Source organism: Pristiophorus japonicus, chromosome 1 (assembly GCF_044704955.1).
Source record: "Pristiophorus japonicus isolate sPriJap1 chromosome 1, sPriJap1.hap1, whole genome shotgun sequence".
Taxonomy (NCBI): domain Eukaryota; kingdom Metazoa; phylum Chordata; class Chondrichthyes; family Pristiophoridae; genus Pristiophorus; species Pristiophorus japonicus.
This window is the reverse complement of record NC_091977.1, coordinates 515,560,510-515,578,508: the sequence shown is the minus strand read 5'-3', so window position 1 is coordinate 515,578,508 and position 17,999 is coordinate 515,560,510. Positions and strand designations below refer to the sequence as shown.

The 17,999-nt window shown below is 49.2% G+C and overlaps 1 protein-coding gene across 1 annotated transcript in view; it reads right to left on the bottom strand.

The window, feature by feature from the left end:
• LOC139271477 (protein THEMIS3-like) overlaps positions 1-17,999 on the bottom strand; it is a 129,439-nt gene that overhangs the window by 23,642 nt on the left and 87,798 nt on the right. The window contains 2 exon segments of the mRNA XM_070888523.1: positions 11,306-11,509; positions 11,512-11,763. Of these exon segments, the coding sequence (XP_070744624.1) occupies positions 11,306-11,509; positions 11,512-11,763 (456 nt within the window).

The following is a 17,999-nucleotide window of genomic DNA, read 5'->3' as shown; positions in this document are numbered from 1 at the left end:
ATCCTGAAGCATTACATTTGTGGTGTTATGGTGGGTGCATCTCCGGGTACAATTTTTAGTGTCATATCCTTTCAAGCGAGAATTGTCCTGAGGACTTGAGGTGAGTTCGGATTTGCACAGCAGTTGAAGTTTGAGATCAGTTTACAGATTTATTCTCAGTCGACAAGGATATTGAGCAGAACAGGCTATTTCCTTTGTTGTTAAGGAAAAAGTCTTCAACTTGGTATTTACTCTCTCTCTCCCCGCCGCCCCTCTCTCCCTGCTGTCCTGATGCAGGAAGCCCCGTCTCGTGAAGGCAAGTGCCCCCAAACGGGGTGCTCCCAAGTTTGGCCCCCTTAAAAGCTTACTTTTGAAAATTTGTGGCAAGGAACTGTAGGGGAGGACGAAAACCCCCTCATTTTACCCAGAAGGAAAAGGGCTGTGGGATCGGTCTGTGCTGTGAATTGAAACCGATACGGTTTGACCTTGGCAGAGCAGTGATTGGACGGGGGAGGGCACCGGAGGGCCAATGGTGGGACAGAGTCAGCCCGAAGCATGGGGCTCTCAAGCCAATGGGAGAGCACTTGCTCGAAAACTGTGAGACTGACCCATAGCCATTATCAGGCTATTGTCTTCCCCATGTTTACACTATGGAAGGAAATTATGCAGACCTTCAGAAAACTAGAGAACCCAAAACAAACCAAGGGCCTACACAATGGCTACAGGAGACCAACCCAATTAACACCTACTCAAACCTTGAGTAGGTTAGAAAAACTGAATTGGAGGAAAATTATGCAGACCTTCAGAAACCAGGGAACCCAAAACAACCCAAGGGCCTACACAATGGCTACAGGAGGCCAATGCAATCAACACCCACTCAAACCTTGAGTAGGTTAACATCAGTGGAAAAAACCCGCAATAATCTAAAACTGCTGCATTTTTCAAAATCACAAAGCCCACCAATGGGAAGAATCGATTTCAGCAGGAGAAGCGGACTGGATAATCTGGCCATAAAAAGGGGTTTCTGACATAGTGTGTGTGCTTCCCTGCTCTCATGATCCAACAACCAGCAAGCCTCTCGACACTGAAGGAAAACCAGTGTCCGAAGACACCGATGATAGAAGAAACAAACCACCAGACTGCAGAAGGCACAGTAGTGAATATAACCTCTGGTCCCTGGAACTCCCAACTCAGTTAGGCCAGGAAAGGTGGGAGGTTGGCCATTGTACTGCTAAACTTGTGTAAAGATTTTCGTTGTGTCCGTTTAGTGGGATTTAGGGGGATTGTTTCGTTGGTGTATTGCTGTTTGTTGAGATACACCTTGTCAAATAAATTGGAAGCCTAAGTTCCTCTTGGAATCACCTTGTCTCAGTTCTATTGGATTACATCTCCTGATCGTGAGTCTTATGTAAGGGATGCTAGGAGCGCTTCGAAAACGCTCAACTGTGTGTCACAGGCTAGGGAAGAAGGGGTTAGAAGTGTTTGACACTCACAGGTGCCTCACAGGCTCGGCATAAGCTGTGGGGACGCACGAGTCTCAAAACCCCCCTTCATAAGCTGTGTACACAGTCTCTCCAGGGGTGCTCTTGCAGCACTCAAGGTACCTCACAGGCCAGGCATAAGCTGTGAGGGCAGAAGCCCAGAGAGAGACACCCAAGGCACAACAACACTCCCTGAGAACCCCTTACAGAACATGGTGACCGCGGCAGGACATAAGCAAACAGGAGATGTTAATATAACAGATGAGGTGATAAGAGAGGAAACTAAAATGGAGGAAAGAATTTCCTCACACATTTCTGGCAGGGTGAACCTCACCAAACCTTGGGTGCAAGCCCTCAAACGGACAGTGGATGCTGCTGCCCAGTGGACAGCAGGGAAAGACCACAACCGCAGGGTGGAAAAGGCCATCTGGCTTATCTGCTTCACCCGCCAAGTCCGACCAGCAGGTGAAGGACTTGGAACAGAGTCTTCAGAAATCAGAGGAGCTCTCTGCTATCCGGGCTGCAGTTGGGGACAACCTGCTGGCCGAAATAGCTGTGGAGCAGCAAGGGAAGAGGCAGTTGGAGGAGACCTTCCGAAATAGCCGGGGCTAACTTTGGTGTCAGGTCACTGAGGCCAAGGGTAGTGAGGGGTCCCTCCGGGAACAGAACTCTCGGTACACCCAGAAAATTTGGGAACTAGAGAATAAATTAAAAGGCGTACAGGCAGCCTATAAAGTGGCCAGTAGCAGTGAGTTTGCAGATCACGGTCCCTGCCAGGAGAGGATTAAAACTCTCACCCATGCTCTATCCCAGGCAAAGGGGATGGTCACCCTGACAGGACCTGGAGGGTCCACAGGGGACAAAGGAGAGCATTGGGGGGTAGAGGAGAATCCAAAGGCAAGAGACGCCCGACCACCTCCTGAGGCACCGGTGGTTTGTCCGATAAGGTACCAGGAGGAGCGGGGCGCGTAGGTAGTAGCATACCCAGGGCTGGGGGCAGGACCAATGTGTCCCGCTCGGCAGCAGGGATGTGAGGCTCCTGCCAAGGGTCAGTTAAGGGCTGGATCAGGCGACCAGGCACTGTCTGCTGCACCGGGTATTGTGGGACAGTCGGAGGTAGAGGGACCAGCGCAGAAAGATCCTGAACCAGGGCGGATGTGCCCGGTCAGGCAGCGCAAGTACGGTCCTCCACAGGGAGGTGGTCAAGGTCAGAGAGCGCTGGAGAGCGACTTTATTATTCCCCATTGAGTTCAATCACTCAGGGCCATGGTGGCCCATTGGCCAAATTCACTCGCAGCGGGAACCCGTCTATCCACTTCATGGAGGTGATGCAGGCAGGGGAAATTAATGGGTGCGACAGGAAGAGACAGACAAGCTGCTGCTCTTCTCTCTGGACAGCAAATTGTACCAGGCCCTACCGGCAGAATGCCGGAGGGGGCAGCGCACATTTACTGAGGTCCAGAGGGCCGTCCTTGAGGCTATGGGCTTAGATGATGGCAGTCCTTTCGAATGGGTCGAAAGGGCAAGGCAGCTCGCAGGGCAAACCCCGCAGGCGTTTGCGGACAGGCTGTGGGTGATATACCACACAGCCTGTGGGAGCTCTTCGACCGGGCGAATCTTTCCACGGTACAGACTGGCCGCTGACTGAGGATGCTGGTGGCAAACTGCTTGCCCCGGCTCAAGGCCAGGGCAGAACTGTGGTTCGATTCCCGGGACCCCAACCTCACCAAGGAAGCAGTGGTCAGGCAACTGGCACTGGTCCAACGGAATGGAGGAGGGAAGGAGGAGAAAACCTCCAAAGGTCCAGTAAATGAAGTAAAACCCAACTCAATTCCCAAAAAGGAATGGCACCAGGAGGGTGGCCGCTCATCTGATAAGGAGGGAGTGTGCTACGGGTGCGGGGAAGCTGGGCATTTTAAAAGGGATTACAGCAGCCCAGTAAAGAGATAGGAGGAAGAAGTTCTTCAGGAACCGCCAGAGTGGGAGAAGTGGAGCGAGCTCCTCACCATCCCTTGATGAGATAGTAGCTGCAGTGAGGACAGCGCTGGAGGGGACTGGGAAGGTAGCCACGGCAACAGGCAGGGAAGCACCAGCAACCCTGCCAGTACAGAGGCCGTGACTAGCCCAGACCCAGCCTGCATACCTGTGCCCACTAGAATACGACCCCTGGGGACAACCCTGGATCAAGATGGAGGTTGAGGGTGTATTGGGTACCTACCTTTTGGACACTGGTGCTTCTAGCACGATAGTCCATTTGGAGGACCCCGCAACCTCACCTCTATCAAATGGGGTGCCGTATCAACTAGTTGGGTTCACAGGAAATGAGAAGGCTGGGTTTTTCTCAGTCCCGCTCGCAGTTCGTTTAGGAGCAATCCAAACACAATGGAAGTGCGTCCTGATGAACTGGGAGCAGGTGGGAAAAGGGATTTTGGGGGCTGATTTCATCATCGCTCGCCAGATCCTAGTAGACTTGAGGAATCACTGTCTATGGGGAACAGTTGGCACGGGAGCAGAGGGAGAAGTCATGGTTATTGATAAGAAACAGGGAAAAGGGACTCTGTGTACAATGAAGCCAAAAATGGGTTACGACCTGGAGGTTCTGGTCGGTAACACCCCGGCCGAGTACCGGGCCTATGTGCAAGCAAATCTTGCAGCATTTGCCACCCATAAACACGATTGTGGGAGAGTCACAGGAGTGGAGGTTAGAATAGATGGGGATCCCATGTCCCGCCCGCAAAAGCAGTATGGCTTTCCCCGAGAGGCAGAAGCAGACTTGGAGACAGCTTTAAGCTCGCTTGTCGAGCAGGGTGTTTTGAAACCCATTGCCACCCATGTCAACTCCCCTCTTTGGCCGGTTAGGAAACCGGACAATTCTTGGATTATAGGGTGCTCAATAAAAACATCACAGCTTGTGCTCCCACAGTAGTGGCGGTTGCGGATCTGATAGGGGAAATCCCTGCATCCGCAACCACGTTCACAGTGTTGGACATATCCAACGGGTTCTGGTCTATCCCTGTACGGAGGGAAGACCAGTACAAGTTTGCCTTCACCTTCCGGGAACAGCAGTATACATGGAGCTGCCTCCCACAGGGCTTTCATAATAGTCCCAGCATCTTTCACCAATGCATGGCGAACTGCTTAAAAGGCTTCAGCCAATCACACCAGCTGGTCCAGTATGTGGATGACCTGTTGTTGTTCACAGACAGCAATGAGGAACACGGTCCACTGTTGGCCGAACTGCTGGTCTTACTGAAAGAAGGGGGCTTTAAAGTTAACCCCAAGAAATCCCAGATAGGTCTAGGAGAAGTAAAATTCCTGGGCCTGACGATAAGGGCAAGAGAAAGGGCCATTGATGAGGCTAGAAAAAAGGCAGTGCAGGAACTCCCTGTCCTGTGTCGGGGGTAAGGTCTTTCCTGGGAATCACTGGCTACTGTAGGGACTTCATCGAGGACTATGCAGCCACTGCCGCCCCTCTGCTCAGACTCCTACATAAGGGGGTCGAGTGGGAATGGGACGAGGGCTGTGAGGCAGCATTTGTCCGTCTTAAGAGAGACCTGCAGGTAGCACAAGCCCGAGGGGCAATTGAAGGGAGGGAGGAATTCTTCCTGGAGGTGGCAGCCAGTGGCGACAGCTTAAGTGCAGTGTTGCTCCAGGAGTGAAACGGTCAGCTGAGACCAGTGATGTACTCCTCCAGGGTCCTCAGGAGGTAGAAAAGGAATACTCCAATTGTGAGAGGCACTTGCTTGCCACCCACTGGGCAGTAAAGAGAGCTCAGATCTTTACCGGAATATCCCCCATTACACTCCTCACCCATCATATCCCGACGCAGATGCTGTTGGACGGGAGGAATAAGGACGGGACAGTGAGCAGTGCTAAAATCACTCGCTGGACCCTCCTCCTCTCCCAAATGACTTTAAAGGTCAAGGGCCTCTGCGAGTCCAGGCTCGCAGCAAATTTAATCTATCCAGGGCAGCCGCATCGATGCTCTGTGGAGGGGGTATGGGACATCAACTTTGGATTTCGGGCAGGGATACACCCCACAGGCCGCGAGATCTACGTTGATGGCTCCAGTTCAGTGTCCACGGGTACAAGACTCACGGGCTGCGGAGTTTGGGATCCCAAGGTAGGGATTGCCTTGGCTCTTAAACTCCCATGCACCCTGAGCGCCCAGCAGGCGGAACGCTCGGCGGTGATGTATGTGGTCACACATCCCGAGGAATTCCCCCTGCTAGAAAAGATCGTGGCTGCAGTGGGAGAAACCAGGGATGTATATATCCATAAGGTAAAGGCCCACTCCAAAACTGAGCCACAGGGGGAAGGTAACCAGCAGGCAGACTGCTGGCAAGGGAAGGTGCTCATACAGATTGCCCACGGGACCCATATGAGGCAGGCAGGATAGCAGCAGCAAGAAGCAAGCCAGGGACACAAGGGAGCGTAGGGGCGGCTGCGGCCCCGGACCTTAAAGTAGTCCAGATGCAGGATCCGGTCCTGAAGGCTGCTATCAAAAAGGGGGAAAAGACAGAGGGCCCATACAGTGCTGCAGATTTGCTGTGCGGGAAGGCATGTTGTTTAAAGGGGACAAATGGGTAGTGCCGCCACAACACCAGAGGGAATTCCTTCAGCTGGCCCATGAAGGTCCAGGTGCGGGACACCCTGGGCTGAAATCTACCTGGCAACGGGTAGAAAAGGCAGGGTGGTGGCCAGGCCTCCGGGAAGACATCCGCAACTTCTGTGAGGGCTGTCTAGTTTGCGCTGCAAACAACCCAGACCCTCAGAAAAGGAAGGTGTCTATGGGACACGTCAGGCGGGTAGAGGGACCATGGCAGTCGATCCAGATTGACTACATCGGACCCCTACCGGCCGCCCAGGGAGGTTATAAATATTGCCTCGTCCTGGTGGATGTGTTTTCCAAGTGGGTGGAAGCCTTCCCTTGCCGAACAGTTACCGCGGTGGGGACTGCAAAAATCCTGGTGAGGGAGGTGTTCTCTCGGTGGGGTCGACCTCAAATCGTGGAGTCCGACCGGGGAAGCCACTTCACCGGCCAGGTGATGCAGGCCATCCTAAAGGTGCTGGGGATAAGAGCCAAATGGAATGTCGCCTACAACCCTCAGTCCTCAGGCCCCGTAGAACGCCCTAAGGAAAGGCTGCGCAAGGAGACGGGAAACTCACCGAATAAGTGGGTGGAGGTTTTACCGTTGGTCCTCATGGGAATCCGGGCCAGTCAGTCAATGAGCACAGGGTACTCACCCCATGAGCTGATGACGGGCCGGATCATGAGAACCCCAGTGTATGTGTTGGCGCCGGTTCTCACCGAAGGGCAGCTTCGAGAGGTGAACCGGGACCGCTTCGTCAGGAATCTGTTTGAACAGCTTCAACAGATTAACTGGCAGGCGGCCAACAACATGGGTAAACAGCACCGTGCCAATCGGCTGCTGCTGGAACCCCGCAGTCACCATGATTGGGAGGTGGGCGACCAGGTGATGGTGAGAAGCTTCGCCCGGGTCGGGGTATTTGAACCACTGTATATGGGACCATACAGCATGGTAGACAAGGCTAGCCCTATGCGGTTCAATTGACTCGCCGGGTGAAGTGGTATCACATTAACCAGTGTAAATTGTTTGACCCCAAAAGAGGTAAAAAAACAGAGGGGACGAGCAAGGGAAGGGAATCAGGCACTGGGGGAAGAACAGGCCTGGGCCCCGAAGCTCTACAGCCGGGGCTGGTTCACTGCTCCAGTAAGGCTATCCCACCACTGGGTAGAGGTTCCCAGCCCACTAACAGAAGTAGGGAGAAAGGCTCTACCATTAGCAAGGTCCGAGGGGAAGCTGAACCTCCCATGGTGGATCAGCTGGGGCTAGCCCAAGAGGTGGAGGAGATAGCATTGCAGCCCATAACGTGGGACTCTGCACCGACAGTAAGGAGGAGTGACAGAGTGCCACAGCTCAGGGCGCCGTGATCCCCTGTTTACTTAGCTCCCCGCCCCAGACCGAGAAGGCGAAAGACAACAGGGAGGGTGCTCTGTTGCGCTAGCAAGGGTCTCCTACCGATTATCCGGGGCTCGGGAGGGCCTTGGAGGGCAGCACAAGACTCATTAAGGGGGACTATACGAGCCCCTCAGCGGAGGCATCCTGGTCCCCAGGGTACGGTCAGCCGAGTGGTCGACGACGCCTGTACAGTGACAGGATGTAGCCTGGCCACCCGGGGATGGGTGGCGGTGTATATATTTTCCCTTCCTATTTTGTTACTTTGTGTTGTGTGCATATGTGTTTGGGTAAGGCAGTGACGATTGGGTACAGCATTTTTGTGTTTGGAACATGTTACGCGGGCCGAGCCTGGAGAGGTCTCTCAAGGCATGGCCATGTTCTTCTTGCCTTTCAGATGTCAACACCTCCCTACTGGACGTTAGTGATGCTGGTATCGCTAAGGATCTGCACCGGGCACCGAGGGGACACCGAGGACTCCCTGGTTTTCGGATACTCCGGGGGCAGAGCGCTGACAGTGACCACAGGAGAAGGGACTCCAGCAGCGGATGGTCGGGTCATGAGGGGAGATGGCCTGGGTGGTTGGGATCGAACTCCACCAAGTACTCCAACCATAAGGACTTTACCTACGGAGAGCCCTCCATCCCCTGACCGGAGATCACTGTGGCCACTTCCAGAGTGAGAGTGACAGACTTGTATAAACAGTGGGATAGGGCCGAACCGGGCAGGCAGAGGCGTGGCACTTTAAATGACATTTTCACGGGGTTTAACACCGGGGCGTCCGCCATAAACAGTTTGGATAACATGCAGCTGACCCTCCAGATAAATGGGTTAAAGAATCAGCTGCGCAAAATCCTGGGGGACGAGAATACCGTAGTGGGATCCGCGTTCCACGAAGAGGTGGCAATGACAGTTCACTTAAAGGAGATTATCTCTCAATTGGAGGCACAGGCCAGGGCTGTAAACGCCTTGATTCGGGAGGATAGAAACGCCTCCGACCAAGCCGCCCAAAATGAGGTGTGCGTGCTCTATGGGGCCTGGTTGCTGGGAGAGGGATGGAGTAACCTCGAGGATCTGAGACAGGGACAGGTCCCCTCCTGGATCAGCAACCAGCACTTAGCAGCACTGCACCCTTATGATAATGTTTTGAGTCCTTGCCAACTTCGTGTAGCATCGGAAGCCTACCCGGTACCGGTGGACTGTGGAAAGTCAAATCATACCATCATGGGTGTGGTGGTCAGGATGCCCGTGATGGGGGCGTCCCCATGACCAGCACCTCTGTACCGAGTGGAGAATGTGGGAGTCATTCGTGGAGGGGTGCATGTTCGATTCCAAGAGGTCCCACCTTATGTCACAATGTGGGAGCACACTGTGACAGGTACAGACCTCTCAGGTTGTCGGAGCAGGGGAGCACAGGTAATCCTGTGCCCCCAGCACTTGAACACTTTTGCAAGGCCACAATGCGGGTTCAGCACTGCTGGGGCAGTGCCTATCAATTGCACAATGGAGGTGATGGCCCCGAACCACATGCTTCCACAGGTAGCATATGTAGGCGGTGGGACATATTGTGTCACCACAAGTGCCCAACGGTATGAACACGAACCGGGAAGGTGGTGTCCAATACCGTACAGCAGCTTTTGCTTTAAACCCAGGGCAGAGGTTCAAGTGGCACACACCAGAATCACACCCATCCCTGAACCTTCCACGATTCACCTCACGGCACAAAACAACCTCAGCCACCTCCAACAATATGTCGCCCATTTTGGCTATCCCATTGCTCCACTACCTGAGAAACTTACAGCCCTCCTCCAGGCAGTGGATTTGTCTCAAAAACATTTTTACACCATGGAGCAGAAAACTGAAATTCGAGCAGGGGAGATTGCCCAGATTAAACCCTCAGCATGGTGGGATTTGGGGATACGGGCAGACATACCTGCGTGGATCCGGGTGGGATCGCATGCCTTAGTAATCGGCCAACTCCTGATTGTAGCTTATCTGCTAGTTACAAGCTGTAAGCTCAGGAGAAAAAGAAAAAGAAAGCAGTTCCTCAGGCTACTACACAGACAGGAGAGCCGTTGCTAAACACTCAAGGCGTGTAAACAAAGCTTGACCGTGACACTTAGGCGGTTTTGTTCTTCCCAGGGATGACTGCGTTTTCATACATGGCCCCTGGGGAGTTTGCAGGACAGGTTTCTTTGTTTTACAGTTAAGACTGAAATGAGACTCAATGTACAATTACTGCTGTAACCTTAAGTATATATATGTATATTGCTGTCGTATATTGTAACCTGTTGGATTCTGTGTTTTGTACTGCGTTAAAAGGAATTACGATATATATCGACGGGATCAGTTTAGAGTTAAACTGGGGAAAGTTGGGCAATTTGGGAGACCTAGGGTTTTCTCACCACCCTGAACTTTGACACACTCGAGTGGTGTCTGACTGTATCAGATGGGGGATTATGTAGGGGAGGACGAAAACCCCTCATTTTACCCAGAAGGAAAAGGGATGTGGGATCTGTCTGTGCTGTGAATTGAAACCGATACGGTTTGACCTTGGCAGAGCAGTGATTGGACGGGGGAGGACACCGGAGGGCCAATGGTAAAACAGAGCCAGCCCGAAGCATGGGGCTCTCAAGCCAATGGGAGAGCACTTGCTCAAAAACTGTGAGACTGACCCATAGCCATTATCGGGCTATTGTCTTCCCCATGTTTACACTATGGAAGGAAATTATGCAGACCTTTAGAAAACTAGAGAACCCAAAACAAACCAAGGACCTACACAATGGCTACAGGAGACCAACCCAATTAACACCTACTCAAACCTTGAGTAGGTTAGAAAAACTGAATTGGAGGAAAATTATGCAGACCTTCAGAAACCAGGGAACCCAAAACAACCCAAGGGCCTACACAATGGCTACAGGAGGCCAATGCAATCAACTCAAACCTTGAGTAGGTTAACATCAGTGGAAAAAAACCCGCAATAATCTAAAACTGCTGCATTTTTCAAAATCACAAAGCCCACCAATGGGAAGAATCGATTTCAGCAGGAGAGGCGGACTGGATAATCTGGCCATAAAAAGGGGTTTCTGACGTAGTGTGTGTGCTTCCCTGCTCTCGTGATCCAACAACCAGCAAGCTTCTCGACACTGAAGGAAAACCAGTGTCCGAAGACACCGAAGATAGAAGAAACAAACCACCAGACTGCAGAAGGCACAGTAGTGAGTATAACCTCTGGTCCCCGGAACTCCCAACTCAGTTAGGCCAGGAAAGGTGGGAGGTTGGGCATTGTACTGCTAAACTTGTGTAAAGATTTTCGTTGTGTCCGTTTAGTGGGATTTAGGGGGATTGTTTCGTTGGTGTATTGCTGTTTGTTGAGATACACCTTGTCAAATAAATTGGAAGCCTAAGTTCCTCTTGGAATCACCTTGTCTCAGTTCTATTGTATTACATCTCCTGATCGTGAGTCTTATGTCAGAACAGTGTAAGGGAAGCTAGGAGCGCTTCGAAAATGCTCAACTGTGTGTCACAGGCTAGGGAAGAAGGGGTTAGGAGTGTTTGACACTCACAGGTGCCTCACAGGCTAGGCATAAGCTGTGGGGACGCACGAGTCTCAAAACCCCCCTTCATAAGCTGTGGACACAGTCTGTCCAGGGGTGCTCTTGCAGCACTCAGGGTACCTCACAGGCCAGGCATAAGCTGTGAGGGCAGAAGCCCAGAGAGAGAGACACCCAAGGCACAACAACACTCCCTGAGAACCCCTTACAGAACACACTTCCATTTGTGCCTTTGCAAAAACCTGTTTCAGGTATAAACTATATCAGAAAATCTAGGCTATATGTGAGAAAATGTCACATGACCACTAACCTGCGAGTGTTGCTTTGACACAATAACTGGGTTGAAGGAGTAGCTGGCCACTGAAATTTTCCGGAAAGATGGAGAAGTTTTCTTTGAGTGTGGGGGGTCCCATCACAGGCTTTACAAGACGGTTATGGCCTACTGGAATCTTCCATTTTAGTATCTTATCAAGTGTGTAGTCATCATGACATTCTTGGAACATCCCACAACATTTATTGGCAGAAGTACGACCAGATTATTTTTTCTTTTAATGAGCTGCCATTTCAGCATCTTTCCCTGGACTCCTTCCTCGATTCCAAGAAATGCCAACGTTTCACCTTTTTTAACAACGCTCCCTTCATCCAAGGAAATGTTAACCTTGTTCTGGTACCTTGGCTGTTCTTCTCTCCTATCCCCTATCTTGATGCAGTTGATAAGATGGCCCACAGTCTCATAGCCATCTGGATCTGGAACAAGCAGAAATTCCCCTAAAATGGAAAACAAAGCAATTAAAAGGAATCAGTGTTGTTTAGCTTCACATAAAAATGTAAAAAAGAAAGGTATTTAAAGAAAAGGATCTCCAATTTCCCCTCCTATTTTCTCCTAAGTGGTTACTTTTCATTTGTGGACGGAGAGTATTGGTGAGATATTCAACAAAGGAGGATGGGATGCTTCACAGCAAAGCCCAGTCCTGTTCTCTTGTTTCACTCTCGGGATATGGCGTCAATATCAAGGGCAGTATTTATTGCCCATCCTTAGTTACCCTTATGAAGATGGTGGTGATTCTTCTGTTTGAACCATTGTAGTCCATGTGATGAAGGTGCCCCCAACGTTCTGTTAGGTAGGGAGTTCTAGGATTTTGACCTCGCAATGATGAAGGAACAACAATATATGTCCTAGGGGTGGTGTGTGACTTAGAGGGGAATGTGGAGGTGATGGTGTTCCCATGCGCCTGCCGCCCTTCTCCTTTTGGGTGGTGGAGGTTGCGAGTTTGGGAGGTGATGTCGAAGAAGCCTTGGCGAGTTGTTGCGGTGCATCCTGTGGATTGTACACACTGTAACCACGGTGTGCCAGTGGCAGATGGAGTGGATGTTTAAAGTGGTAGATGGGCTGTCAATCAAGTGGACTGCTTTGTAGTGGATGGTGTCGAGCATCTCGAGTGGTGTTGCTGTGTTACCCACCCAGGCAGGTAGAGAGTATTCCATCACATTCCTGACTTGTGCCTTGTACACACCTAATATCCACCTATGTATTGATCGTAGGCACCCTAGCCAAATGCTCTGCCTCCCTAACCCATTTTTGGAGCAATCGAGAGCAGCACGAACCTGGGGTTTTCCAGCTTTGAATGGCTCAGTGCCACACTAAACTTTAGACAGGAAAGTACATTCTTACCTCCCTATCTCTGTAACCTCCTCCAGCCCCACAACCCTCTGAGGTCTCTGCACTCCTCCAAATCTGGCCTCTTGCACATCCTTGGTTTCTTCGCTTCACCATTGGCGGCCATGCCTTCAGCTGCCTTAAGTTTTGGAATTCCCTCTCTAAACCTCTCCGCCTCTCTCAACTCCTTTAAGATGCTCCTCGATACCTGCTTCTTTGACAAAGCTTTTAGTCACCTGTCCTAATAACTCCATATGTGCCTCCGTGCCAAATTTTGTTTGATAACGCTCTTGTGAAACACCTTAGGACATTTTACTACATTAAAGGTGCTATATAAACGCAAGTTGAGAGTGGATTGTTCATGGTCTGAGGAAGGAATGGGCTTGATGATCTGAATTTTTGTTTCTTCAGTCATATACTCTTGTAATGTATCGACCTGTGAGTATGCACACAGGTTGGTAGAGCTGTTGAGTTGTGAGTGGCTTAGTCAGTCACGTGATGTTCACAAGACTTAATAAAACCCCAGCCAATTGGGTTCAGGGGGGTCCACGATGAGGCAGGTGATTGTGAACCAGGTGGATGAACTGGTAATGTGTAGTGTGATTGTTAAATCTTTGCTAATAAATCAATTAAGCAAAGAATCCATGAAGCAAATACATTACAACTCTCTAATGTTCACTTCTTTTTTATGGTGCAATTGGGAACAAGTGACGACTAAAAATTCCCACCCGAGACAAAACCTTCAGCGAAAAGTAAAACACAGCAGAGACTAGAAATCTGAAATAAAAATAGCAAATGCTGGAAAGACAGAGCAAGTCAGGCATCATCTGTGGAGAGAGGAAGGCAGGGTTAATGGCCCAGAATTTCTTGGAGACATGGGTTTGTTTCCACGCTCAAGAATCCCCAGGAAATTATAGCATGAGTTATGTCATTATTCCTGCATAATTTCCTGGGGCCTTTACACCATTCCACCAATACCCGCAAAAGTTGGTTTACCATAGCTCCTCTCTCCAGTCAAGTCAACAGTGCTTGCAAATTTCCTGGATTTACGCTAGTTTTCTTGCTGTAGTCACTTAGACTGAAAACTAATGGCACAAGTGAATGTATTTAAATTCATAGAAACATAGAAAATAGGTGCAGGAGTAGGCCATTCGGCCCTTCTAGCCTGTACTGCCATTCAATGAGTTCATGGCTGAACATGCAACTTCAGTACTCCATTCCTGCTTTCTCGCCATACCCCTTGATCTCCCCAGTAGTAAGGACGTCATCTAACTCCTTTTTGAATATATTTAGTGAATTGGCCTCAACAACTTTCTGTGGTAGAGAATTCCACAGGTTCACCACTCTCTGGGTGAAGAAGTTTCTCCTCATCTCGGTCCTAAATGGCTTACCCCTTATCCTTAGACTGTAACCCCTGGTTCTGGACTTCCCCAACATTGGGAACATTCTGCCTGCATCTAACCTGTCTGAACCCGTCAGAATTTTAAACGTTTCTATGAGGGCCCCTCTTATTCTTCTGAACTCCAGTGAATACAAGCCCAGTTGATCCAGTCTTTCTTGATAGGTCAGTCCCGCCATCCCGGGAATCAGTCTGGTGAACCTTCGCTGCACTCCCTCAATAGCAAGAATGTCCTTCCTCAAGTTAGGAGACCAAAACTGTACACAATACTCCAGGTGTGGCCTCACCAAGGCTCTGTACAACTGTAGCAACACCTCCCTGCCCCTGTACTCAAATCCCCTCGCTATGAAGGCCAACATGCCATTTGCTTTCTTAACCGCCTGCTGTACCTGCATGCCAACCTTCAATGACTGATGTACCATGACACCCAGGTCTCGTTGCACCTCCCCTTTTCCTAATCTGTCACCATTCAGATAATAGTCTGTCTCTCTGTTTTTACCACCAAAGTGGATAACCTCACATTTATCCACATTATACTTCATCTGCCATGCATTTGCCCACTCACCTAACCTATCCAAGTCACTCTGCAGCCTCATAGCATCCTCCTCGCAGCTCACACTGCCACCCAACTTAGTGTCATCCGCAAATTTGGAGATACTACATTTAATCCCCTCGTCTAAATCATTAATGTACAGTGTAAACAGCTGGGGCCCCAGCACAGAACCTTGCGGTACCCCACTAGTCACTGCCTGCCATTCTGAAAAGTACTCATTTACTCCTACTCTTTGCTTCCTGTCTGACAACCAGTTCTCAATCCATGTCAGCACACTACCCCCAATCCCATGTGCTTTAACTTTGCACATTAATCTCTTGTGTGGGACCTTTTCGAAAGCCTTCTGAAAGTCCAAATATACCACATCAACTGGTTCTCCCTTGTCCACTCTACTGGAAACATCCTCAAAAAATTCCAGAAGATTTGTCAAGCATGATTTCCCTTTCACAAATCCATGCTGACTTGGACCTATCATGTCACCTCTTTCCAAATGCGCTGCTATGACATCCTTAATAATTGATTCCATCATTTTACCCACTACTGAGGTCAGGCTGACCGGTCTATAATGCCCTGTTTTCTCTCTCCCTCCTTTTTTAAAGAGTGGGGTTACATTGGCTACCCTCCACTCGATAGGAACTGATCCAGAGTCAATGGAATGTTGGAAAATGACTGTCAATGCATCCACTATTTCCAAGGCCACCTCCTTAAGTACTCTGGGATGCAGTCCATCAGGCCCTGGGGATTTATCGGCCTTCAATCGCATCAATTTCCCCAACACAATTTCCCGACTAATAAGGGTTTCCCTCAGTTCCTCCTCCTTACTAGACCCTCTGACCCCTTTTATATCAAATAATTGATTAAAGTGAAATTAAAATCTCTGCTCTTCGTGGATATATTTAATTATTAGCTAAATCCCAACAAAACACTTCTTTGTTGTCATTGTGTGACAGGTTTAACATATATTGTGTGCATTGATGAAAGTGAGAGTGGGGAAGACATATGTTTAGGCCTGTTTTCAGACCCAAAATGGTCAGCACTCTGGAAGGCAGAAGCTCTTGTGAAATTGGGCCTCAGGCCTCATCTAAATAATTCCAGCAAGCTGTGGGCACCTTTCGGGCCACCTGTTGTAGCTCACCGGTATCCTGTGGACCAATATGAGCTGGCTGTAACGTCAGCAGTAGCAGTCAAGTAGATGCTGGTGGGGGATGGGGGAGCAACTGAAAGCATGATGAGTGCGGGCCAGTAGCAGTGATCCACCTGGCTCCACATTAACAAAAGCAACAACAACTTGTATACATAGTAGTCAACAAGGAGGTCTTCCTATGCTAAATGGTATATACTTCAATGCAAGAAGTATAGTGAACAAGGCAGAGAGCACAGTTAGACACTTGGGACTATAATATTATAGCTATTACAGAGACATGGCTGAAAGAGGGGCAGGTATGGCAGCTCAACATTCCTGGGTACAGAATTTTCAGATGGGATAGAGAGGGGTTAAAAAGGGAGTGGGGGGGGGTCGCAGTATTAAATAAAGTATTACAGCTGTGAGGAGGGATGATGTGTTGGAGGGATCATCAAACTAGGCCATATGGGTCGAATTGAAAAACAAAAAATGGGGCAATCACACTGCTGGGAGGGACCCCCAAACAGCCAGAGAGAGATAGAAGAGCAAATATGCAGGCACATTTCTGAGAAGTGCAAAAACTATAGTGCAGTAATAGTTGGGGATTTCAACTACCCCAATAGTAACTGGGATAAAATTAATGTGAAGGGTATAGAGGGTGTGGAATTCCTAAAATGCATTCAGGAGAACTTTTTTAGCCAGTATGTAGCAAGCTCAACAAGGGAGGGAGTGATTCTGGATTTAGTTTTGTGGAATGAAGTTGAGCAGGTGGAAGGGGTATCAGTGGGAGAGCATTTTGGTGCTCGTGATCATAATTCAGTTAGATTCAAGGTAGTTATGGAAAAGAATAAGGATAGACCAGGAATAAAAGTCCTAAATTGGGGAAAAGCAAATTTTGCTAAGCTGAGACGGGATTTAGCTATAGTGGACTGGAAACAGCTACTTGAAGGTAAATCAGTGTCAGAGCAGTGGGAGGCATTCAAGGAGGAGATCCGGAGGGTTCAGACCAAGTATGTGCCCTTAAAGAAAAAGGGTGGGACTAACAAATCTAGAGCTTCCTGGATGTCTAGGGACATACAGGGTAGGATATGACAGATACCGACAGTTAAATACTGCAGAATATTTAGAGGAGTCTAGAAAGTGCAGCGGTGCAATTCAAAAGGATATTAGGAAAGCAAAGAGAGAGCATGAAACATTCTTGGTAAATAAAATCAAGGATGTTTTATAAATATATTAAGAGGATAACTAAAGAAAGGGCAGGGCCTATTCGAGATCTTCAGGGTAATATGTGTGTGGAGGCTGGAGACATCGGTAGGGTCCTTAACAAACACTTTGTATCTGTTTTCACAAAGGAGAGGGGTGAAGCAGACATTCCAACAGAGAGTGTGAAATATTAGATGAAATCAACATACTAAGAGAGGAAGTATTAGGGGGTTTAGCAGCTTTGAAAGTGGATAAATCCCCTGGCCGGGATAAGGTGGAAATGTATCCCAGGCTGTTAAGCGAAGCAAAAGAGGAAATAGCAGAGGCCCTGACCATCATTTTCCATTCCTCTCTGGCTTCAGGTGTGGTTCCGAAGGACTGGAGGACTGCTTATGTGGTACCTTTGTTTAAAAAGGGAGAAAGGGATAAACCGAGTAATTACAGGCCAGTCAGCCTAACCTTGGTGGTAGGAAAATTATTGGAAAGAATTCTGAGGGACAGGATACATCTTCATTTAGAAAGACACGGATTAATCAAGGATAATCAGCACATATTTGTTAAGGGAAGGTCGTGTCGAATGAAGTTGATTGAATTTTTTGAGGAGGTAACAAGGTGGGTAGATGAAGGCAGTGCGTTTAATGTAGTGCATATGGATTTTAGCAAGGCTTTTGATAAGATTCCACATGGCAGACTGTTCACGAAAGTAAAAACACATGGGATCTAGGGCAAAGTGGCAAGTTGGATCCAAAATTGGCTCAGAGGCAGGAGGCGGAGGGTAATGGTTGATGGGTGTTTTTGTGACTGGATGCTGTTTCCAGTGGTGTTCTGTAGGGCTCAGTACTAGGTCCCTTGCTTTTTGTGATCTAGACTTGAATATAGGGGTATGATTAAGAAGTTTGCAGATGGTACTAAAATTAGTTGCATGGTTGATAATGAAGAAGAAAGCTGTAAACTGCAGGAAGATATAGAATTCAGAAGAATGAGAGATGATCTTATCAAAACGTATAAGATTATGAGGGGGCTTGACAAGGTGGATGCAGAGAGGATGTTTCCACTGATGGGGGAGACT